The sequence below is a fragment of the Carassius auratus genome, chromosome 4 (genome assembly GCF_003368295.1).
Source record: "Carassius auratus strain Wakin chromosome 4, ASM336829v1, whole genome shotgun sequence".
Lineage (NCBI taxonomy): Eukaryota > Metazoa > Chordata > Actinopteri > Cypriniformes > Cyprinidae > Carassius > Carassius auratus.
The window spans coordinates 8,387,362-8,411,312 of record NC_039246.1 but is presented as its reverse complement, the minus strand read 5'-3'; the positions used below and the strand labels follow the sequence as shown (position 1 = coordinate 8,411,312).

At 37.2% G+C, this 23,951-nt stretch overlaps 3 protein-coding genes across 5 annotated transcripts; 2 read left to right on the top strand and 1 right to left on the bottom strand.

Annotated features, from left to right (window-relative positions):
* Positions 1 to 346: 346 nt before the first annotated feature.
* Positions 347 to 9,365, top strand: LOC113057980 (F-box DNA helicase 1-like). 2 transcript variants are annotated; one of them, XM_026225650.1, is made up of 21 exons: positions 347 to 482; positions 681 to 842; positions 932 to 1,425; positions 1,544 to 1,674; positions 2,386 to 2,518; positions 2,673 to 2,863; positions 3,039 to 3,113; positions 3,554 to 3,636; positions 3,715 to 3,883; positions 4,015 to 4,234; positions 4,407 to 4,494; positions 4,634 to 4,720; positions 4,887 to 5,023; positions 5,159 to 5,255; positions 5,474 to 5,637; positions 5,817 to 5,892; positions 6,104 to 6,307; positions 6,418 to 6,543; positions 7,029 to 7,135; positions 7,243 to 7,377; positions 8,427 to 9,365. In XM_026225650.1, the coding sequence occupies exons 1-21, from the start codon at positions 464 to 466 to the stop codon at positions 8,592 to 8,594; spliced, it is 3,066 nt and encodes a 1,021-aa protein (XP_026081435.1). In that variant the 5' UTR covers positions 347 to 463; the 3' UTR covers positions 8,595 to 9,365. The 2 variants fall into 2 exon arrangements, with proteins under 2 accessions (XP_026081435.1, XP_026081427.1); XM_026225642.1 differs by having other exon boundaries at positions 926 to 1,425.
* A 307-nt stretch (positions 9,366 to 9,672) lies between these two features.
* On the top strand, positions 9,673 to 16,057 carry LOC113057967 (glycosyltransferase 8 domain-containing protein 2-like). Of its 2 annotated transcripts, XM_026225625.1 has the most exons (10): positions 9,673 to 9,897; positions 11,155 to 11,179; positions 12,842 to 12,931; positions 13,019 to 13,211; positions 13,675 to 13,792; positions 13,948 to 14,035; positions 14,224 to 14,336; positions 14,422 to 14,588; positions 14,674 to 14,786; positions 15,587 to 16,057. In XM_026225625.1, the coding sequence occupies exons 1-10, from the start codon at positions 9,748 to 9,750 to the stop codon at positions 15,751 to 15,753; spliced, it is 1,224 nt and encodes a 407-aa protein (XP_026081410.1). In that variant the 5' UTR covers positions 9,673 to 9,747; the 3' UTR covers positions 15,754 to 16,057. The 2 variants fall into 2 exon arrangements, with proteins under 2 accessions (XP_026081410.1, XP_026081418.1); XM_026225633.1 differs by lacking the exons at positions 9,673 to 9,897; positions 11,155 to 11,179 and adding an exon at positions 11,677 to 11,712.
* On the bottom strand, positions 15,922 to 22,362 carry LOC113057964 (endoplasmin). The gene is made up of 18 exons (XM_026225610.1): positions 22,195 to 22,362; positions 21,310 to 21,412; positions 20,806 to 20,947; positions 20,586 to 20,702; positions 19,991 to 20,322; positions 19,805 to 19,916; positions 19,590 to 19,715; positions 19,382 to 19,498; positions 19,149 to 19,286; positions 18,984 to 19,061; positions 18,297 to 18,362; positions 17,901 to 18,170; positions 17,571 to 17,816; positions 17,322 to 17,458; positions 16,799 to 16,877; positions 16,557 to 16,712; positions 16,381 to 16,476; positions 15,922 to 16,199 (listed from the first exon to the last, which is right to left on the bottom strand). Exons 1-18 carry the CDS (start codon positions 22,241 to 22,243, stop codon positions 16,173 to 16,175), a joined length of 2,391 nt encoding a protein of 796 aa, XP_026081395.1. The 5' UTR covers positions 22,244 to 22,362; the 3' UTR covers positions 15,922 to 16,172.
* Positions 22,363 to 23,951: the final 1,589 nt, after the last annotated feature.

Here is a 23,951-nt window from a genome sequence, read left to right as displayed (position 1 = left end):
AGTTTGTCACAATTAGATTAGATTTAATTGTAATATAGTAAAGTAAATGTAGGCGTCCCGTATATGGGACGGGGTGACAGTTAAAGGGTTAAGACAGAACACATAAGTCACTCTTTTTCGCCACCTGCAGGCGTATTTGTGTAATATGAAGAAATGGTCACTGAATGAATCAGGTGAATCATTTTGGTGAACGAACTGAAAATTAACGAATCTTTTGAAAGAATAAAAATGTTCACCACTAATCTAAACCAAATGCTGCGTGTGTTCAATCCTACAGAGCTGCGTGTGTAACGTTAGTAATATCAGAACTTCCTTACTTTTATTTTGAAGTAACATTCGAACTTTTAGTTTGTAGTGTCTCAGAGCGGAAATGGAACACTTGAAGTTGTTGTGTTTGTTTGGATGGACTGAAATTACATCTGTGGCACATCGGTGGGGCGAAACGTCTCGCCGTTTGTAAATCATGGAATCGTCCATGAAAGGTAATATTTACAATTGCATTCTTTGTTTTGCAGTTTTTCTCTTCGCACGTCATGTTGCTTGTGAGTACGTAAAATAAGTTATTTAAAAGGACACAAACGCCAGTGGGTGCTGCAGTCAAAGCTCGCATTCAACTCGGACCTTGTGCGTTTTATGAGATTTAAATGGCTTATTCGCTGTCTAATGTTTCTTTTGTAAAGGAAGGGCCAAACGCAGGCACTTGGGGGCCTCAGAATGTGACGATCTGGTGAAAAATATCAAAGGGAACGAGTCTCTCACACAGCCTTTTAATGTTAACCTCAGCAACACGGATCCAAACCGGGGACTTCAGCCCAGGACCCCCACCAAAAGAAGCAGACAAGGTGTTGTTTCATGTGTCCGTGCGTTTTGCGTCCTTCTGCACAAAACACTGCTCACTTTAACTCCTATTCGTTTTGCCGTTAAGCTCCAGGTGGTGTGGGACAACAGAAAGGCATCACCAGTTTCTACGCTGTCACTGGAGTCATCAGCACCAGTCCCCAAAAAGGAACCAAGACTCCGGTGAAAGACGAGGAGGAAGAACAGGAACCGATCGGCCACCTTATCCCAAAAGAAGAAAACGTAGAAGAGGAGAAGATTGAGGACTACATGGAAGGAATCACAGAGGACATGTTCAATGAAGACTTTGATATAGGAACTAGCGTTACATCTGTCAAAAAAGAAGACGACTTTTTGGAAGTTACTGTGAGAAAAGAAGAGGATGAGGAGGACCTGGTCGAAGCCCTCCCTGATGCCCACTACGGGCTGCTAGGAGTGCAGGGAGGCCATGAGGTGCCCAAGGGCCACTTCCAGGATCTGCCTGAGGAGGTCCTGAGGGAAGTGTTCGCACACCTCCCAGCGGATGACCTCTATCGAAACATCAGCCTGGTGTGCCATCACTGGAGGGCCGTCGTCATGGACCCCCGGGTGTGTTTTTAATGCCTTAACTTTGATTTTCATGTAGACTTTGTGTATGCAGTAATCAAAAGGTGTTTTAGTTGTGTTGGTGGCACTTTTTTGTGACATCTCATGGTTTCTTCCCTAGTTTCTGCCTTGGAAGAAGCTGTACTGCAGATACCGTAAGCAGCAAAATGAGGCGCTGATGGAGGTGAAGTCTATCCTTGATGATAATCAAATTAACAAGAAGGATGACCTGTGTCTTCTCAATATGTTGAGGTAAGAATACCAAATGTATTAATTTAGTAAAGCAACCATGGGACTTATTGTTTGCTCATTTGAAGCACAACATAAAGTGCTTCCCAAACCCCACTTTCACACCTACGGCTCATTTTGAAGACTACATCAGAGCTGCTGATAGAGATCAAACTTGTTAGGTGACACTTGTACATCAGGGGTCGACTGTAGCTTAACGTGCTGCTGATTGGTCGGTTTAAAGTAAAAAAAAGAAAAAAAAGAAAAAGGCAAGACTGATGACGTTTATAATGTTGGCAGTATTTTTATACAGAAAAATATAGTAGGTATAAATGAATAGATATAGAAAATTATGGGAAAATAAAATAATCATAATATTTATACCCAAAATTATAGATTTTATTCATTTATGCCAAAAATCATTAGGATATTAAGTAAAGATCATGTTCCAAGAATATATTTTTGTGGATTTCCTACTGTAAATATATCCCTGACTATTAGTAAAATGTTTTGCTAAGAACTTTATTTGGATTATTAAAAAGTATTAAGAAGTATTATTTTTACACTTTCAATTTCCAGATTTTCAAATAGTTGCATCTCACCAAATATTGTTCTATCCTAACAAACCATATATCAATGGAAATATTTTTTATTCAGCAATTTCAAAAATGGACCCCCTATGAATGGTAATTTTGTGTGGTGAAAATCTCGCTGTGCATGTTTTTTCTTTTTCAGGTACATGTCTCAGTTCAAACACAGCAAATGTGTGAATGTGAAGGATGTGCTGGCGTGTATTAAAGGACATCAGCTCTATGCTCAAGCTGAAGCCTGTATCAAAGACAGAATCCCAGACCTGGTGGATAATGAGGTAATGAAATCTAACGGTTCACAGTTTCTGCAACTACTAGTTTATTACCCTTGTTTATGTTGCAACTATGTGCACCTATCTGCATAACAATGCATGTCCAGTTCCACTTTATTTTAATGTTTGATATTTAACCAATTATCGGCATGTATAACAGGGCCCGAACCCCTGGTCTGCCATGGCCCTGATACTGATTTTGGCTGACGGAGTGAAAGATATCTTGGACCTGGTAGCTCTCTTGCAGAAGTCTGGGTGTCTGCTGACCGCAGGAGGCATCTCTGAGTACCTGTGGGCTGTGGCCACTTTGCTCCTGGCAATGAAAAATAACAATATTAACATAAGCAACAGGTGAGAGACCAGTCATTTTTCTATAAATGCCCACAACATCTGCACAATGATCAGGTGGTCATTTATATCAGTTAAACAAAATTATTTTCTGGTCATGTGACTAGTCAAACAAATGCAAATACTTGCAAATGCAAATGGATTTAAATGATTCTTCACTTTTTATACCTTAATATAGGTGGCATTACAATATCTTCTATGTGCTTCATTTAATGGAGAACGCTCCTCCTCCGGCAGGCTTGCAAGACAAAAGGTGGGAATCAAATTTGGATATTGTACTTGTGTATTATCTACAGTTCCAAAGTTTTGGGTCAGTACGATTTTTTTATTTTTTGAAATAAATTAACACTTTTATTCAGCAAGGATGCATTCAACTGACCCAAAGTATTATATATTTCAGATAAATACTGTACTGTTGAACCTTATGAACTGCTGAAAATTCAGCATTGCTATCATAGTAATAACTTCCATATTAATAATAAAAAATGGTTATTTTTTAAATTGCAATAATATTTCACAATATTCAAGTTTGAATTATATTTTATAAAAAAAAAGAAAACTTGGTTAGCATGAAAACTTTTCAAAAGATCCCCAAACTTATTAACAAAAGTGTTTCTGTCAATTACAAGTAATAAATGTTATATTTGTGAAATAATTAGTAGTATGTGATGCAGTTGTAATGATCTTTCTCAGACAGCTGATCACTCATGAGCAGCAGCAGATACTCAACCATGACATCCAGAATAACCACGTTGTAAAAATAATGGCTTTTGCTGGTGAGGGAAAAATAATTTGAATTATTTTGCATCTGAAAGGGTTTGAGTAGCATGTAATGCTATTCTTATTTGTTGCAGGCACTGGAAAGACGACCACACTCGTGAAGTATGCTCAGCATAGGCCACATATGCGCTTCCTCTACCTGGCCTTCAACAAATCTGTGGCGATGCAAGCTCAGCGTTCATTTCCGTACAACGTCGAATGCAGTACCGTCCATTCAATGGCGTTCAGAGCCGTGGGAGTGAGGTCAGTTTATACTGTATTTATGGGATCATTACCAAAAAAATATTCACCAAACAATCACTTATTTTGAAAAATGAATAATAATTTCAATGAGCTATAACCTGAATGATTTGTGTCTCTTTTCTGCTACGCAGGTATAAAAACATGAGGAAACTGTCCAATAATTTGCAGGTGTTCGATGTGGCGTGGGTCTTGCCTGAAGGACTCGGAGGATTCGTCAATGCTAAAGTGGTGACGCAAACACTCCATACTTTCTGGGCTTCTGTAGACACCTGCGTTGGTTCAGAACATGTTCCACATAAGTACAAGAACACTCACGGAATGTCAGAATACCCAGACCATCACAAAAAAATGGTAAAGTGAAGACGTGCGGGTGTATCAGTTTACATCAGTGAATGCAGGAAATGTTGTTTTAAGGGTTACTTAATTGTAAACAAACATTACAATTAACTTTGGGTCTTTGCACTTTTTTTTTTTTTTCAGCGTTGTGACAATTAATTAAACACAATACTAAATTTCTCTCCAGGCATTTGCTACTGCCGCACAGAAGTTATGGGACAAAATGGTAGAGCTGAAGTCCAGAAAAGAGAGAGTGTATAATATGACCCATGATGGTAATTGCCAAAATTTGGATTTATTAGATATTTAAATGATCTAAATAAGCAATAAACCCCAAAACTGCTTTCATATTTTTCTTAGATATTGAATCTATGTTATGTTTCATGTCGTTTTTCCTCTGATTGTTGTTAACAGGATACCTCAAACTCTGGCAGCTGAGTAGACCACAGCTGGACCGATATGATGCCATATTTATTGACGAAGCTCAGGACTGCACACCAGGTTAAAATAAATCTAGATTTGGTAATATCATCCAGATTTAGGTCATTTAAGGTAGCATTCAATTTTGCTTTATATTGTTTTTATTTTATTATGCTGTATTAAAGAGCTGAATTTTGTGGTTTCAGATTTTGTAATGTGTTCTTTTTGTGGTCTCTGATTTTTCCAGTCATCATGGGCATCATGCTTTCTCAGAACTGTGGGAAAATCCTGGTCGGAGATCCTCACCAACAGATTTACACTTTCAGAGGAGCAGTCAATGCTTTGCACGCAGTCCCTCACACACACATCTACTATCTCACACAGGTACAAACAAAAACACAGGAAAATGAAATTACAGATCATATTTGTAGAGCAAGTGGGCCACACACAATTCTACCACTGGGATTAACTGGTTTGTGGGTAAATGTGTTCTGATATGACCTCTTATATTTTTCACAGAGCTTCAGGTTTGGATCTGAAATTGCATACATCGGCGCTGCAATATTGGACAGCTGTAAAAAAGTAAAGCAGATATTGGTTGGTGGGAATCAGGATGGTAAGTCTAAGAAGCTATATTTAGGCAATCATGATTATTAATATTATTATATTTTTGCAAATATTAATAATTGTGGTGTTAGTAATATGATTTTTTTTTTCTATGGTTTAATAAAAATTAAATATTGTGTTTTGCTTAAAGAAAAATGAACCCTTTTGGGTTTTTTTGTTAGAAGTATGAACCTGGCAATAATAAAAATGCTATGTGTCTGTTTTCAGGGAGTGTTCGAGGGGAGGACACACAAACACTGCAGCATCTGAAGCTGGGACAGAGGCTGCCAGAAGGGAGCGTGGCCATTCTGAGCCGCTGTAATGTCACAGTTTTCAGCGAGGCTGTCCGACTCACAGACGCCAACCCCAGCTGCAAGATCTACATTGTGGGAGTGAGTACATTAAACATTTGTCCAACCTAGTAATTAATTATCTTAATGTGTCTTTTAAACCTCAAATATATTTGAAATATCTCTGACTTTGTGCAGGTTTTCAGTCAGAGAAAGTTAGGTAATGTGCAAAACATGGTTAGTGTTTCTTTAAAAACAAAAGTGGCAACATCTGATTTCAGGGTGTTGAGTACTTTGGACTGGACAAAATCATGGATATCTGGGTCCTGATGCAACCAGAGGACAAACGCAAGAATGGTAAGTCACTTCTGCTTGAAGGTTTTATAATCTTAGACTCACTGTTTAACGAAATATCTTAATTGGATCACTCAAAATGCTTTCTGTAGTCTTTGCAGTATGTTGTCTTTCTTTATAACTATTTTAGATTATTAATACCTTGTTGGGTCTTTGAAATTGATGGTTGTTAAATTGTGCTTTTGCTTTGTTTGGATTTGTTTCTCTACTTTAGAGAGCCTTCTGATCAAGGATTACTTCATCCGAACTTTCTGCAAAGATAAGATGGGTGGATTCATTGGTCTAAAGGGATACGCCACAGCTTCGGAAGACCGCGAGCTGGAGGGCAAGCTAGCCGTGGTGGAAAAATACAACAAACGCATTCCAGAGCTGGTTAACCGCATTAAAGATCGTGCCCAGAAAAGCCCAGTGTATGCAGGTGAGTGAGACTAAAGACTAAAAGGCACTAAAGCACCATTTTTAAGAAATACTCAATGATAGCTACCCATATTTACAATCGAAATACTTTTATATCTCTGATTTTGACAGATTTTATTCTTGGAACGGTGCACAAGGCAAAAGGCCTGGAGTTTGACACAGTGGTTGTGACAGATGACTTCATGAAAGTACCATGTGCTCGACACAACCTGCAGAGAATTGGCGGTTTCAATGCAGGTTTGTGGCATTTCTTTAGAAATGGAATTTTTTTTTTTTATATATATATACTCTGTGTGTGTGTGTGTGTGTGTGTGTGTATGTGTGTAAAATATAATAATGTATGTGTTGCACATTCTTACTATTATTATAATCTCTGTGTCTGAGCTTCAAAGTCTGTCTGAGCTTTAACCAAGTGACCGTCTGCACATCTGTTAAAAAAGAAAGAGTCCATTTAAGAGTGTATGTTTGTGATGATCTGTGGTGATATGATAAAAAGAGCTCATGTGCAATCTGAGGGGAAAAAAGGTACAAAAACAGTCACTGGGGAGGTACTCTTTCAAAAGGTACATTTTTGTACCTTATTTATTCTTAAAAGCTCCCATTAGTACCTTAAAGATGCATATTAGTACTTAAATATTTGCATAATGTTGCAGCTGACAAATCAGAATCAATATATGAAAATCCAGATATGCATATGGCTAATCTTTTCTCTCCGGCTGCAGCAAACGTCCCAGACGATGAGTGGAACCTGTTATATGTGGCGATCACTCGAGCCAAAAGAGCGCTGTACATCACCAAGACCATCAGCAACATCCTCACGTTCACTGGGGTGAGTTATTGCATTTCAGACTCATTCTGATCATTATAATCCAGAGAATGTCCAGAAATCATGAATATGAAGAATTCTTATTATTCCTGCCTCCTGGTCTTCTGTAGGAGTACTTCCTAAGGTCAAGGCTGACCAGCACTCTGCTGAGTAAAGACCCATCTGTTGTCTGCTCCATTAAAGGCTGTGAGAACCACATCACTGCAGACGCCGTCCTCAGCATGAGCAAACTCCCCGTCAGATATGTTAGTGTCTTTTTCCACATTCATTTGTTTGTCTTTTAATGGCATAGTTCACCTAAAAATTAAAACTTAGATGGAATGTACTCACCCTCAGACTATCCAACATATAGAGGTGTTTCTTCATCAGAACAGATGAGTAGAAATTTAAGATTAAATCACCTAGTTACCAATGCATCCTCTGCAGTGAATGGGTGCCGTTAGAATGAGAGTCCAAAAAGCTGATGAAAACATAAAAATAATCCACAACTAATGCAGATGACTCCAGTCCATCAGGTAGTGACTTGTGAAATGAAAAGCTGCATGTTTCATTAAGTCATTTTAACTTTAAAATTGGGTTAAAATACGAGCTCTTCCAATACTTCCTCCAGACAAAAAAAAAAAAAAGTCCATCATCTGTTTTCCTATGACATCGAAATCCACTGACATATTTGTAAAGAACAGCTTTAGACAGTTTTCCCTTGTAAACGGTGCTTGATCTGCACATATTTCTCGCCTGATTCAGGCTTTTTCTTTGGAGAATGCAATATTTTAGATAGAGAACTAATTTTTTATCCATAAAGACATTAATTGATGGACTTGAATGGTGTAGATTACTTCGTGGATTATTGTGATTTTTTTTTTTTTATCATCTGTTTGAACTCTCATTCTGATGGCACCCATTCACTGCAGTGGATCCATTTTTTAAAAAGTGGTTATACAAAATTTCTCCAAATCTGTTTGGATAAAGAATTAAACTCATGAGCTTCTCAGATGGCCTGTGGTGAAGTACATTGTGAGTTGGGTGAAAGGTTCCTGCAGGTTCAAAAACTCACTTGCTGCATTGATTTCATGAATGTACTAGCTTTTCTAATCTTTTTGTATCTAGCTGTTATCTTTCTTTATATTATATAATAACGCAGTACATGTAGCAAGTTTTTTTTAAAGCTAACTGAGACTTGTTCTAGCACTTGCATATCATTGCTCTATTTGTTGATCTTGATTGCTTCCATTGTCCTCATTTGTAAGTCGATTTGGATAAAAGCATCTGCTAAATGTAAATGTATGTGTTTCAGATGGAGAGCGTGGACGCTGGCGGTGTTCTGTGTTTGACCTGTGTGGAGCAGCGTGTGGGACCTGCAGCCTTCCTGCTCGCTCCACCAGAGAGGGTCAGATCCATGACCTATACCAATGAAAGAATAGAGCTGCCCATCAACATCGCCATGCTGCTATCTTTACTTTAAACACCACAATTCATTGCCCTTTTGTCTTTGTGTCTTTTGGAGTGATTTTGCAAAGGTCACAAATGTGGACTACTCAAATCTGTATTGGATTTTTATTTTATAATTTTTTTGTTAAACTTATTTAGAAGTATTTTCTGTAACTATTTTAATGCTTCTGAACTTTTGTCTATTTCCCCCGTTGCCAAACAGTTTTTCCCTGTTGCTTCATTTTACTTGTTCTCCCACATTGTGACTTGCCCTATTTGGAAGACACTAAACATTGACGTCAGTGTTTAAAAGAGAAAAAGGACTGTGTCTTTTTCCTGGTTATTCTGGCAGCTTTAGAAGAGCCTTTTCAAACCCTCGATAACTACAGTATTGCAACTGTTGTGAACGATGCAATAGTTGAGGAACACTGATGTTTAAGATTGTGTTTATGTCCACAGCTGTAACGTGAGTGACGTGTGGGAAGAATGTTAACTATTCCTACATAATAGTTTTAAATAAAAGACATCGTGTCTAATCAGACTAACTTATATTGTATATTCACCATCTAATCTTTTTTTTTTTCAAAGGTTTATGTGATGTTTAATACTTTGAACAAGCATGATCATAATTTTTGTAACATGTCATTTTTTTTTACCATTTGAAAAAGAGGATAATTTTTTATATTTTTTGTTTCAGCAGACATTTACAAAGTGACTTGTGTGTCATTGTTTGAGAATTTGTAATCATATGTATATATCTATATGTATATGTTGCACAGACTAAGTAAATCTTGGGCAGATCTGGTGCAGTCTCACAGTTTTTTTTTCCCCTAATATATATTAATTAATGGTTCCTTATGTTAATAAAATTTGTAGTTTTTTGTAAATTGAAGTTATCATTCACAAGCTATTACACATCATGATTAATCTTGAAGTAATAGAACACATTAGTCTCTTATAATTGTGTGTGTGTGTTTGTATACAAATAATGATTATGTAATAATAATGTTAGATAATTATCAAAATGTGTAATAGTATACAGTAAAATAAACGGTATTGGCCACGCCCACTTCTGCAAAAGGTCGGGACGTCCCCTGAAAGACACCGTGAGACTTGACACAGTGGCATGTGTGGATTTCAGAGATTTTAGGAAGACATCTGGACAAAAAAATGCATAGCTGGGTATCATGAGGATAAAGAAGGGAAACGCAGCACGCTGTTTCACTGGACGTCTGTACGTTCTCCATTCTGGCCACGCCCACTCGACCGCGCCGTACAGATTAAATGAACGTCACCGCGCGATTTACTTTCTGCTGGAAATTAAACTGGAAACTCTGGTGAGTGGCCAATATAAACAATCAATGTAAACCAGTAACAGGCGTTTTTTCCTTCCTATTTTAGGATTTGCACTCCGTTAAGTTTAACATACAGACTCTGCTTTTTTTTAGCATAACTATCAATGATATTTGGTTATCGTTGTTGTGTGTCAGTTATTGTTAAGTCTTTGAAAACCTGTTTGCGACATTGTTTGGTTTATCTCAAGAAATGAAGATTCTCCGATATGTCTTGTTTTCTACAAGGTTAGTGTTATTTTGGATAATGTTAACAAAAGAAACGAAGACATTATATAAAGGATAGATGTAATGAAGGACATTACGAGTATGTTAATATTGTATTGTAATAGACCTATTAAACTAATATAGACGTCCTCTTACAAAATATAGGATATATCAGTCTACCGTACATTAAATACAGATATGTCACTGATGTAATAGTGTGTTAATGTGATTAATGAAAATATAAAATGTTGCCTTTAATAGTAGGTTAACATTACTTGTCTGAAGGATACAGTAACATCTAAAATTTAGTTTCATTCATTTATCATTGTTTTAAAACCCAAAAGCTACATACATTGTTAACAGTAATTAGAATAATTGGTATTTCTTCTATTATAGCCTTTTTTCTTTTTTAAGAAATAAGACAAGAAACTGAGATGTGAAAGCTTTTTTAAATAGGCATATAGTTAAGAAGACCCTAAATAAATGAAAATAATCAGATCTTAGCTTTCAAACCATAATGTCAGATTTGAACTTTTTTCTGCAAGTCACTTTTTCTGGTTCCTTACTTCATTTTGAGAGGTCTAAGAAGATATGATATGAAGAGAGGACAGAAAATGAGATTTGAATTTGATTTTAGAGCTTAGTGAAGAATGTCATCAGGAAGGAAAGGCCAGGAGACTCCCGATAAACAGTCCCACATGTGTGCAAAAGTCTCGGAGACCCAAAATCCCTTTAAAAATGTGTCTTAGATGAAACAAAAAAAAAAAAAAACTAAAAATGGTTGAAATTAACCATTAAAAAGCTCATTAGTAAATAAGCGAAGTGCTCGTCATCAACACCAAACCAACAAGTTCAGTTCTTAAAACTTGCTCACATTATTTTATTTCATTCTTTAAATTAGTTGCTCTGATATATTACGTTTCACGATTCATATTTTTAAGTACTTATTTTCATTTTCTAGGTTTAGCAAAGCAAAATCCAACTTAATATTAAGTTTTATACCCCTGTGAGCCATCTTATTCTCTCCCTTTACAGATGCTGATGGCTTCGTTGAGGAAAAGTAAGTGACAAATCCAAGTTTTGCAGATTGTTTCCATGAATCCCCCCATGCATTTGTTTATTGCATCACTCTTTCATAATACGTGGAAAAAACATTCAAGGTCGGTGATCATGTCCAGTGTATGAGTCACTCTGAATCAGACTCCTGATACAAAAAGAAAAAGAAAAAGACTTACGTTCGTGATTTTAGACTATTCTCTTGTGAAATCTCATGGATAACTGAGATCAGTGAACTAGGAGCACATGGGATGTTTTAGTGCCTCGTTTTGCTCTCCTGTCCTGCAAAACAGGAATGTGTCCTGTGTGTGTTTGTGGTGGAGGAGGGGTCGGTCCCACTGCTCATCCCAGAGTCAATGAGGTAACCAGATTAAACCCATAAAAGTGATGTATAGCAGCGGGGTCTCTAGAAATCCCACTCTTCATAGCAGAGCACATTTACTGAAGCCTGAAGCCTTAACTTAAGTTTATTTATTCTTTTTCCGTTTTACTAAGGCCTTGGCAAGAGGTACAAAGGCATGTTTTACATTAGTCGAGGTATGGAAAGCAACAAAATACACCGATGTTTACTTTATCTTCTTTGTCGACTTCAGTCTGGACAATTGTAGCACTAACCACGTCTGATTTGCTGTATTATTTGAGTATTATTTATATACCATTATAAAATTAAAATAAACACTGAAAATATAGCCTACTATAATAGTATTTATCCATAGTTTACATTAACTTTTATATTTTCAGTGTTTTTAGTTCTTGTTGTGATTTTGTTCTTTTAGAATGTTTCCATATAGATTTAATTGACTTTTATTTCAGTTTTAGTTTAATTAAGTGTGGTAGGATACTTAAAACTAAATGCTAGTTAATTTTACACTTAATTACAAAGAAATGGCAAGTATCACATTGAATTAAATGTTTAATTTTGAAGTAGAAACACTGAAATAGCATTCAAGTGTAAAATGTACTCCAATAAGCTTTGTTTTATTTTTGTAACTTAAAAAAAAAAAATTTAAGAGTAAAGGCAGGGTTTCTAATATATATATATATATATATATATATATATATATATATATATATATATATATGTGTGTATATATATATATATATATATATATATATATATATGTGTGTGTATATATATGTGTGTATATATATATATATATATATATGTGTGTATATATGTATATATATATATATATATATATATATATATATATATATATATATATATATATATATATATATATTACTTTAAATTTAACTGTATATTTGTTTATGTATATTTATTTAATTTCAGCTTCATTTAAAAGACCAAAATATTGAATAGTTTTCTCCTAATTTTTTATAGTTTTGTCTTTAGTTTTTTAAACAATAACAATACGGCTTAAAAAAGGGTGATAAAACAATTTTCCTCCAGAAATTGCTAGTAAATTTCACAAATAACTGCAAAGAAACATCAAGTAACGCATCGATGTGATCCTGATATCTTGATTATTTTATCTCATCCCTCATACATAGTCATACAGTGACCTCTAGCGGTCATCCTTTTATTGCATATACTAAACGCAACACGGTGCAGAATTTTGTATTGTCTAATGATTAGTCTCTCTCTCTCTCTCTCTCTCTCTCTCTCTCTCTCTCTCTCTCTCTCTCTCTCTCTCTCTGCCAGTCAACCGTGGGCTCCTTATTCTGCTCATCATTGTGGCTCTTGCTCTTCTTTACAAAAACACCAGACTACAGACACTGCCCAAGGATTCAGGTACACATTCAGAGTACTGATATGCAAGTATAGGCTATGCATATACTCAGTTTAATATATGAATATATCTTATTGCGGTTTATGCAGTACTTAAGAAAGATGGGGCCAAAACAGGTGTGGAGGATGAGAAAGTGTCAGACACTGACATCCCTGTGGTCATCTGTGCTTCAGAGGAGCGTATTGGTGGTGCCATCGCAACCATCAACAGTGTCTACAGCAACAGCCGTGCGAGCATTTTCTTCTACATAGTTACCCTGCGAGATGCCATCAAGAAGATAAGGTCTAATGCAAATGTAACACCTGCTAATTGCACTTGGTTGCACCCAACACATGAAGTCATGTCTTTTATTATGGTTATCATTTATTACGGTTAGTTGAATTTTATTTGCATTTAACTTTCTTCCTTTTGCAGTGAAGAAGCACTGCAGTTATATAAAAGGCTCTCTACATTGTTTTCTTGTTACAGTAAAAAATAAACTATATAGTGAGAATTTTAAGTGTAACTAAATATCAATAAAATATTATTAGTGCCATTTACATAATGCACATCTTTTGAAACTTAGTTTTGTTGGCTTTTATTTTTATTAAATTTGTTTAACTTTATTTGTTTTATTTCAGCTATATTTCAATTAGCAAATTTTTTTTTTGAATCAGACTTAGCAATCCACCCTTTACATGTCTGAAAGAGAAACGAGAAACATACTCAGTCAATAAATATAAAAATTTTTCTGGACTCAAAACAGGGAATATATAGAGAAGACCAAGCTGAGAAAAATCAAATACAAGATCCTGGAGTTCAATCCGATGGTATTGAAGGGAAAAGTCAATCCGGATTCCTCCAGACCAGAGCTCCTGCACCCTGTGAGTTCTTCTGGGTTACACTGTTTTACTCGTAACTCTTCATTATTTCTAAAAAGTGACCAAATGTATATGACCACCCCCTTCTTACACTCTTGTTAGAAGTTTTGAAGGCTTCTACACACTGTTTCTTAATCCTGGTTTCTTTTGTGTTGCAGCTTAACTTTGTGAGGTTCTACTTGCCACTTCTTGGCATTGAAAATCACGCCCGGATAGTTTACCTGGATGATGATGTCATAGTGCAAGGTGAAATCCATTATTATGTGTGTAAGAAACTGAAATTGATACTTAGCTTACATTTGTACTCATGTTGCACTGATACAAAAGCTTTCATCATCTAGTTAATCATGCAAGCATGATCTCATATGTCAAATGCATGGAATTAAACCCCTTTACTGCTCTATTCAATGATTTTTGTTACATCTGACTGACAGGAGATATACAGGAACTGTATAACATAAAGCTGGAAGCAGGACACGCTGCTGCGTTCGCCTCAGACTGTGATCTGCCCCCAACACATGAGATGGTGCGCAGTGTGGGTATGCAGGTGTGTATTTATGGATGTATGTACAGTATTAGTATTTTGATCACTTAAGTTACTGTTATATGTTGATTTTCATTTCATCCCACAGACAACTTATATGGGCTTTCTGGACTACCGTAAAGAAGAAGTCAGAGAGCTGGGCATCAACCCCAGCGACTGCTCCTTTAATCCAGGTGTTTTTGTAGCAGACATCAGTGAATGGAAAAAGCAAAAAATAACTAAACAGCTGGAGAAATGGATGGCTAAGAATGTCAGGTGATACGGTATATTGGTTCATATTGAGCTTTTATGCGATCAAATTGGTTCCCATTTAATAATAAATTTTTCCATGTCAATGTAGGGAGAATCTGTACAGCAGTGCCATGGCAGGCGGTGTGGCCACCCCCCCAATGCTGATCGTCTTTCATGAGAAATACACAACCATTGATCCAATGTGGCACGTCAGACACCTCGGTAATGGTCTTCTACTATTATTTTGGTTAACAAATCTCAACGAATAATTAAACATTTCTTCAGTCTTATGGTCTCAAAATATATGTATTATGCCATATTTATTTTGAAAATATCTGTACTTAAGTTCTAAACTGAAACATTGATATATATATAATATATACACACACAGAGAGCATGCACAGCTGTAATTTTAGAGTAAACATGTATTTACCAGAGTTATAGTAATTAAAGTGTATTTATTATAAAGTACACTACTATTCAAAAGGGAATTCATAAATGTATTCAGAAGGAATGAATCAAGTTAATAAAATGACAGAGTAAAGACATTGTTTCAAAAGTATGTTGTTATTTTAAACTTCCCATTCACAGAACCCTGAAAAAAATTGCACTTTTCACAAAAACATTAAGCAGCACAATTCTTTTTTTTTACATTTATAACAAGACATTTTGTTCTGATCAGCAAATCAGCATATTAAACCGCATAATAGGATCATGTGACACTGATCCTGGAGACACTGATGACTGGAGTTATGAGACTGGAAATTAATGTTACATTTTAAAATGCAAAAAAAAAAAAGCATATTCCCTAAATACCCATTTAATTTTTCAAAAACTTCTACATTAACCTGAGATATATGGTTTGTTTTTAACAAGAATGAGTCCTTAGACTGTAAGAGTCAAAGATTAGCTCTCTTCTTGAACATCACAATGTCTATTAAAAGTAAATGTGTAGATTTGTGAGTTTAAGCTAGCAGTAAAGCAAATCAACAAACTAATTGCCCTCTTTGTGTTTTATGAAGGCTGGAGTCCTGATACCCATTATCCCAGATCCTCTCTCAAAGATGCACGCTTACTGCACTGGAATGGCCGTTTCAAGCCCTGGAACTACCCCTGCGTCCATCTGGACATCTGGGAGAAATGGTTTATCCCAGACCCCACAGGAAGATTCACCCTGGTACGACCATGAACAATGACCATTGCCATGAACCATGTCACTTTGACTTGATACAAATCAAAGTGCTGAGGCTATTTAAAATAAATAAAAAAAAATAAACCCAAACTGGAATCAAATTTTTTGGAGGGAGTTTGTAAATAGAGTAAAACAAGACACATGGTAAAAAGACAATTACACAAGTTCCTTTTACGGAAACATTTAATGGTACAGTGGACAGGAGTCAGCACTCCACAACTGGGTCAGTTAAATATTAACAAATTTACAATCATGGAGGAATGTAAAAAAAAATTCCAAACACAAACGCAGCGCCTTAAAACAAAAAACAATTCATATTCCCTTAACCCACCCACACAGAGAAAAGATAACCAGCTGAGATCGCCATCTTCACTCTGCATCACAGTCCGACGCCCCGTCCCTCCCAGATTTACAATTTACAACTCGTCTTTGCCTGTGCTATCCTGAAACACAGAGAAATCCAGGTGTTAAGACACATTAAGACATAAGGAACCGTTAAAATAGCAGTTCGCCAATCATCTCTCACAGTCATGTTGTTTCAAACCTCTTCGATTCTGAATTTCATGAATTAAATATGGATTTGGAACAACATGAGGGCAAGTAAGTGAATGTTTCCACACTCACCGATTCCTCTTCTGCATCTTCATCTGCCTGGACCTCCTCCTCATCCTCTGCTTCTTCTGTCTGTTCTTCTGGTTCCTCTTCAGGCTCTTCCTCTACCTGTGGACACAGCAAAAGGATATTTAGCCACACTTCAATTGATCAACTCTTTCTTATTAGCAGTGCTCGACTGTGTGTACCTGTTCATCAAGATCTATGTTCATGCTGAGCCGCAGCATACGCTCGATGCGGTCTCCGTATGCTTTAGTGTCTGCGAGTTGGTAGCCGGATCGCAGTGTGGCAGTTTCAAAGAGCACCACAGCTAAATCTGCAGCGGTCTTATCCTCAGCATCATCCTACAACACAAAGCACAAAATATCAGACAATCTGAACTCTTTTAACAGCAACATTTTAAATTAACTTAAAGCTATGTTTGACTTACTGTAACTCTCTTCAACATCTCCCTGATGAGAGGATGTTTGGGGTTGATTTCTAATGTCTTCTTTTGGCTTGCGTAATAACTAGAGGAAAAAAAAAAAGTTTAACTTTGTTTTTATGACCATAGTTTTTCACATAGCAGGAAGTGGAATTATCACAATTCTAAAGGTGCCAAGTCAAGACTTTTATAGCACTTTTTACAATTGTGTCAAAGGATTGTAACAGTAATAAACCGGAAACTAGTAGAATCAGTTATAGAAACTCAACTACTGAGAAATTTCAGAATGTACAGTAGCTTTAAAAGACAGTAGTGCCTTCATTTGGCTCAAGTGATTATTTTGCAGCGGGTTCAAGTATGTTATGACAAAAGACAATTGGCCTTTTTTGCTAGCAACATTTCGCAAAAAAATGTGACTTCTGTGACTAAACCCTAAAGATGTTGCCAGGTTTTCCTATGCAGTTGCTAAGCTGATTTCAACTAGAATTTGCAAATGCACAAACAATTAAGACTTGCTCAGAGAACCTACTTTGTGGAAATGTCTTTTCCTGTCTGGTAAGCTTGGGCTTTCATGATCCGTTCCATGTTGCCAGACCATCCATACTGACTGGCAACCAGAGCACAGGGAGACTTGGTCAGCCTCTGAGACAAAATGGCCTTCTCGATCTGAAACAAGACACAGGGACGAACTTGTTTCAGTTGAACCACCACTTCTAAAAAAAATATTCAGTTTATAATATGCAAAACAATAGAATAAACCAAAGAAAAATAATCATACGTTGTCCTTCAGGGACTTCTCTTTCATCCAGGTGGTAAGGGGTTCGAACTCTTTCTCTAAAGCTTCTCTCTTCTCCTTGGCCTTGTCGCTCTCGTCGAATTTCACGCCTTCCTTTGCCACATTCTGGAAGCGTTTGCCATCAAACTCAGGCAGAGCCTGGATGCAGTACTCATCCACTGGCTCAGTCAGGTAGATGACCTCATATCCTTTCTTAAGAAGCCTCTCCACAAATGGAGAAGACTCAGCCTAAAATCAGAAAGATTACATGTTAATATGGAAATGGAGAAATCTTAGTAAGCAGTTCAGTTCAGAGTAAAAACATTTAAGCACCTCCTTCCTGCTGGTTCCAGCCATGAAGTAGATCTTGTCTTGCTTCTCCTTCATCCTCTCCACATACTGCTCCAGACTAGATGGTGTGGTGTCGCTGTGGGAGGTCTGGAAGCGGAGCAGCTTGGCCAGGCGGGTTCTGTTGGAGTGATCCTCGATCACACCCAGCTTAATGTTGGTGCCGAACTCCTTCCAGAACTTGTCATTGTACTGCTCCTCGGCGATCTTCTTGATCATGTCCAGGGTCTTGCGCACCAGCTTCTTACGGATAACCTAATGAACATAGGCACCAATGGGAGTGTTGAGTACTTTAATTGCTTGTACAGTAAGCTCACCGCATCATCTAATTGTACATAAACCATCAAATCAATGTTATCTTGATCTGTAACATGAGCTCACCTTGAGCAGTTTGTGTTGCTGCAGAGTCTCTCTGGACACATTCAGAGGCAGATCATCAGAGTCCACCTAAAAAAATGAGAACAACCTGAGTCACCAAGCATTCTTTATAGTGAGGCAGCAAAAATTATTGGCCAAAGCTTAACTATCCAATTTTGTACCATTCAATTAATATCCCATTAAACAATGTCCATTAAAAAAAATTTCAATCAAGTACTTTTATAAAATTTTACACATCATTTTTAAATTCCATCTTACATTTATATTTATTCCAGTTTGTCCATCTAACATTTAATTTAGGCTCCATGTCAGTTAACAGACAACTTTAATTAGTTTTAGTATTTATGATAACACTGATTATTCCCTGTGTTAAAGTATTTAATAACTTAAAATAGTTGACTCAAACAAAAACATAACTCTTATTTTGGCAAAAATAAAGTTACAGTTGTACCCTGTATTACATTGCAATCTATTCAAGAATTGAAATGCTCTTTACCAATGAGCCAATACACACGAGGGCTATCACTTTTAGGGAAATGCAAGGCAAATAAGCATTGCACTAAGAAGCTTAGATCTGCCACATGCTGTAAGTGCAGAATTAGGATTGTAAATGTTCTTAGGTCACACAAATGTCCGTGCATCCTAAATATCTTACTGGCTAAACTTAAATAAGCAGACAGAAGCACTTACAACGCCTCTGATGAAGTTGAGGTACTTGGGCATCATGTCATGGAAGTCATCGGTGATGAAGACTCTACGCACAAATAGCTAAAAGAAACAAATTGGGTACAATGAATAACTCAAATACAACATGAGAATGTGTTCTTTTTCCCACCTTATGATTACAAAAGTTACCTTGATGAAGTCATTTTTCTTGGTTCCATATTCATCGAAAAGGCCTCTGGGTGCAGATGCAGGGATAAAGAGGATGGACTTGAAGGTGACCTCTCCTTCAGCAGTGAAGTGAATGTGAGATATGGGCTCATCATTGTCCTGAAAATGAAAAAGGATTCCACTTGAACTGATCCAAGATGCCACAAAGGATCACAAGAGTTGATTCTTTGTGTGTACAGCACAGCTTGACTCACCCTGGAGAAGGTCTTGTAGAAGGCTTTGTACTCGTCCTCCTCCACTTCCTTCGCGGGCCTCTGCCAGATGGGTTTAATGTCATTCATCAGCTCCCAGTCCCACACGGTCTTCTCCACCTGAAAGTAGAGAAGAATCATTCAAATCACTGAGAAAAATCTATAAAAAAAGCTTCTACTGAGGTTGCATATATGCAGCTAAATACAGTACCTTCTTAGTCTTCGGTTTGTCCTTGTCCTCATCCTCTTCCTCAACCTCAGCTTCATCTTCAGCAGCCTCTTCTTTCTCAGTCTCAGCTGCGTCGTCCTCCTCAATGGGCTCCTCTACGGTCTCGGTCTGGAAATGACAAATCGATAAGTTCATGACGTCCTCCAGCTATTGGTGAACTTCAAGCAAGGTCTGGAGTCTTTGATGGACACACTGACCTTGCTGCTCCATACGTAGATGGGGAAGTTGATGAACTGAGAATACTTCTTCACCAGGTTCTTAATGGTCTCCAGCTCGAGGTAGTCTGAAGCCTCCTCTTTCATCACCAGCCTGAGAAAAAAGACATCTTTAGTTATAAAAAGTAAATCTACACTTTGTTTTAATTTTTAAGTTTAACTGCTTACGTAATGGTGGTGCCTCTGCCTAAGGTGTCTCCACGAGGGTCATTGATGACTGAAAACTCGTTGGAATCGGATTCCCAGATGTGCTGGGTGTCGTTGTTGTGCTTGGAGGTGACGATGACTTTATCAGCCACAAGGAAGGCAGAGTAGAAGCCCACACCAAACTGACCAATCAGCTCAGAGGTGGATTGACCGTCCTCCTGCATATCAGTCATCTTGCTGAGGAACTCGCTGGTTCCTGATTTGGCGATGGTACCAAGGTTCCTCACCAGTTCGTCTTTAGTCATGCCAATACCCGTGTCAGTGATGTGAAGCATGTTCTTTTCTTTGTCGGACTGGCGAGGACAGACAAAAAAATAAAATAAATGCAGGACTAAATATTGCATAACCTCAAAACTGTTTACTAAAGAAACTAATAACTTCACACTTTGTTTAGCTATGCAAACACTTACATTTTGAGTATCAAAGATATGAAAATTAAACGCTCCTCAATTTGCTTCACACACGTTTGAATTTCTTTTACAATGCAAATGTAAAAGTCATGTTATATTTCTATGTCCTGTGGAAATGATCAGTAAGGGACTTTTTTTTAACACACCTTGATTTTAATCGTAAGCTCTTCGTTTCCAGCAAGGGCATCTTCATGGGTCAGAGACAACAGCCGGATCTTATCCAAGGCATCGGAAGCATTAGAGATCAGCTCTCTTAGGAAGATCTTTAGGATGAAAAAGGAAGAATTAGCATGGGTCAATCTTGACTCCAATTTGCAAAAACATCAACGTCATGAAGACCCATGATATACGTTTTAATTTACTCACCTCCTTGTTCTTATACAAGGAATTGATGATCAGTTTCATCATCCTGTTCACTTCTGCCTGGAACGCATGCTTTTCGGCCTTTTCACGGATTTCTTTTATTTGCGAGGCGTTCAAACCATCTAACTGAATGGCTTCTTCCTCTCTGTTGGGGAAAAGATGGATTCATAAGAGCACAAAAGATGCTTGTGACATGTTCATTCCTCCAGGGACTTATTACTATTTATCCTTGGGTTTTATGGAACAAGACAAATGAATTAACCAGATGTCCAAACCCCATTGGGGATCACTTATGTTTTTTTTTGTGAGGAGCTAAATATGAATATCTAAACATAACCTCTTAAGAGATAAATGCATTTTCATAAGATAAAATAGCATTTAAGTTTAGTTTCAAGGTTTTATTTATCCCACTTTGATATCTTGAGTCTACTAAGTGAGTGTGAGGAACATTGCTTTAAAATGAATGAAGTTCAGATCAGTCAAGTGCAAGTTCAAGTCCAAACAGACCTCTGAACAACCTCGTCGTCTGTGCGGGATCCATCTCTGCTCTTTCCAAGGTCCTCTTCTACTGCGCCGTCAATGTCAACGTCATCATCAGCTTTCACGGATGCTGCAATTATGCAAAACATTAAAGATTGAGAAAAAAACAAAACACAAATGATGTGAACATAAGGGTGATAAAGAGCACTTTAAAGCCAGACAGTATCTATGTGGTTACTCAGTAACTTAAGATAACAGAGAACCAAAATACAACTTTTATTTGGATCACAAGTGTTTTATAACTTAATTCCTAAGTATATTTGCTCAGCAAAGACCCCATTGTGCCCAGACAGGCGGTTTGTTTGTTGTAAATGAAAATGCATTGCATGTGAAGGCAAATTTGATTAAAATTGCCCAGGTAACTTAAGACTCCCCACATCTGAAAGACCTTTTTTATTTTGATCCAGAGGCTCCCAGCTACATTTAAAGGCCTTGATGTGACAATCCAACATGGTCCAAGATCCTTGCTTAAATTCTTCTCCAAGTGTGCAATTACCATTTATTGTTTTATTATACGATATTCCCTTAATAAAGGATATTACATGAAGGACATTTCAATCTTAAGGAAACTTCCAGAAGCACATGCTGGTCAAATCCACTCTCCAAGTCTCCATGTTTAATTTCCCGTTATGAATCATTCATCCATTTAGGAAGCGTTAACAAATATCTATTCTACACATGGAGCATTATTTATTTTGTTTAAATATAATACTTAAGCTTGCATAGCAGAAAGAGGAAGCATACAAAGATAGCAGCATTACTGCGAATACTCAAAAGCTGCTTTGTCAAGTTCATTGGCATCAAACTGCATAACGCGGGGTATTTCATGGCCGTTTGATAAAACGTACTCACCAAATGCCAAAAGTGCACAGAGGAGACCGATAATCCACAGTCGCCTCATTGTTTTAGAACGAAAAACGATTTATTAATGAGAATCAATAGCAGATTAACGCCTTCAGTAGTTGCAACGCCCTCCACACCTCGACGAACTCTTGCAGTGCGTGGAACTCGAGCGAGAAGTCGGCTTTATAAACTCCTCCACTCTAGGGCTGTGCTTAGCCGGTTTGAGCCAATCACCGCACCCCACGCACAACACCGCACCAATCAGAGAGCGATCCGCAGCCGCGGTCTTCCAATCACCGCCTTACATGTCCGATTTTACACGTTCCAATCGTGGCTCGCGTTGATTGGCTCGACGGGGTGCCAGTTCATCGAGCGAGAGTTATAAGAGAATTTCGTCATAGACTGTGACTGACAGCTGATCTGGGAACGGTGTGAGTTTTGTTTAGTGCTTTAAAAGGGTTAGGGGAAACGGAACTAGGTGATTCAGAATCAGACTTAATTTAGATTCACAGTTTCCTAAATTACCAGTTGTTGACACGGTGGAAGACCACAAGAAAAAGTCACGATAGACTTGAGTATTTCTATTTATTGACTAAAGCTTCAGGAGAAATTGGAATTAAAATTAGCCTACCCTTTTCATGTTTTTTGCATTTATTTGTATTTTTCCCTGTTGAATGTAACATTTTTTTTTTTTATTGTCACACACTAAAAATGCAAGGAATAAATACCCAAGAAAGAAATATAGGAAAGAAGAGATGATTAAATTAATCTTGGACACAGTTATGGACAATGTCTGCCAGCAGATCATGGATCTCAATCTGATATCGGACCATGTTCTTTGTCTGAGATTGCAAGGAGCTTGTATGTCACTGCAGGGCTGCATTTATGATTTTTGACTTGATTTTTTGTAGGATGGCAGGATTCATTCGATCTGCAGTACCATGAGAGGCATGCATGTGCATTGTTTGACTGGTTTGTGCCCTCAGTATCTGCCACAGAAATACTGAATGCATAAAAAAATTTATGGATCATGTAATCCATGAATGCAAAATCTGAGATGCACTCATTTCCAGAAGCTCATTTCACATGGTAAAAACATAAAAACCCAGTAAAGTAGGCAAACTGTGTTTGATGGACGTATGATATGGATCACATTTGTATGTGCTTTCAGTGATCTTGAACAACATGGGTATTTTACTAGTATGTGGTGAAAGGGGTTATGGCAAATCTATTCTGGTGGCATGGTTTCTGCAGTCCTTCTGCAGACAGAATCCTGATGTTCCAGTTATCTCTCACTTCTGTGGAGCCAATTCAATAATGATAATATTTATAATATTTATAATGAATAATAAAAAATAATAAATACAAATGTATACAATTTTGATGCGGTGGGTGGGAGATCAGTAAAAATCAATTTAAAGAAATCTGAAGTATTGCCTTAAACAGACAAGAAAAAATAGATACAAAAATATTAAATATAAATAAAATATTGTGTTTGGTTTTGTTTTTAATAATATATATAGGTACAGAGGGTCACATCTCCTACCATCGGATCCAGTCCAGTCCAGTTTAGAGCTGGGCAAGAAAAAATGGAAGAAATTCCTTGGCATCTCAAAGCAAACTGGTTCATGAGTTTCATTATTTCCTCAGTGATCCGGCGTACATTCACTCAAGTTTTGCTTTGAATACAATTATTTTGCTAATTCAGCAACTGAGTTTTCAGTCAATGATGAAATAATTCCTGCATGTTTTTCATAGTACCATGG

Bases quoted from the DNA above. Each gene is read 5' to 3' on its own strand.
- LOC113057980 (XM_026225642.1), top strand. The intron at 1,426-1,543 runs GTGTGTTTTTAA...TTTCTTCCCTAG, and splicing joins CCGTCGTCATGGACCCCCGG to TTTCTGCCTTGGAAGAAGCT. The intron at 6,308-6,417 runs GTGAGTGAGACT...TGATTTTGACAG, and splicing joins GAAAAGCCCAGTGTATGCAG to ATTTTATTCTTGGAACGGTG.
- LOC113057964 (XM_026225610.1), bottom strand. From the start codon at position 22,243: ATGAGGCGACTGTGGATTATCGGTCTCCTCTGTGCACTTTTGGCATTT. The intron at 20,703-20,805 runs GTGAGTAAATTA...TTCATCCTAAAG, and splicing joins CCTTGTATAAGAACAAGGAG to ATCTTCCTAAGAGAGCTGAT. The intron at 18,171-18,296 runs GTGAGCTCATGT...TATGTTCATTAG, and splicing joins AGCAACACAAACTGCTCAAG to GTTATCCGTAAGAAGCTGGT.
- LOC113057967 (XM_026225625.1), top strand. From the start codon at position 9,748: ATGAGGATAAAGAAGGGAAACGCAGCACGCTGTTTCACTGGACGTCTG. The intron at 13,793-13,947 runs GTGAGTTCTTCT...TTTGTGTTGCAG, and splicing joins GACCAGAGCTCCTGCACCCT to CTTAACTTTGTGAGGTTCTA. The intron at 14,337-14,421 runs GTGTGTATTTAT...TTCATCCCACAG, and splicing joins TGCGCAGTGTGGGTATGCAG to ACAACTTATATGGGCTTTCT.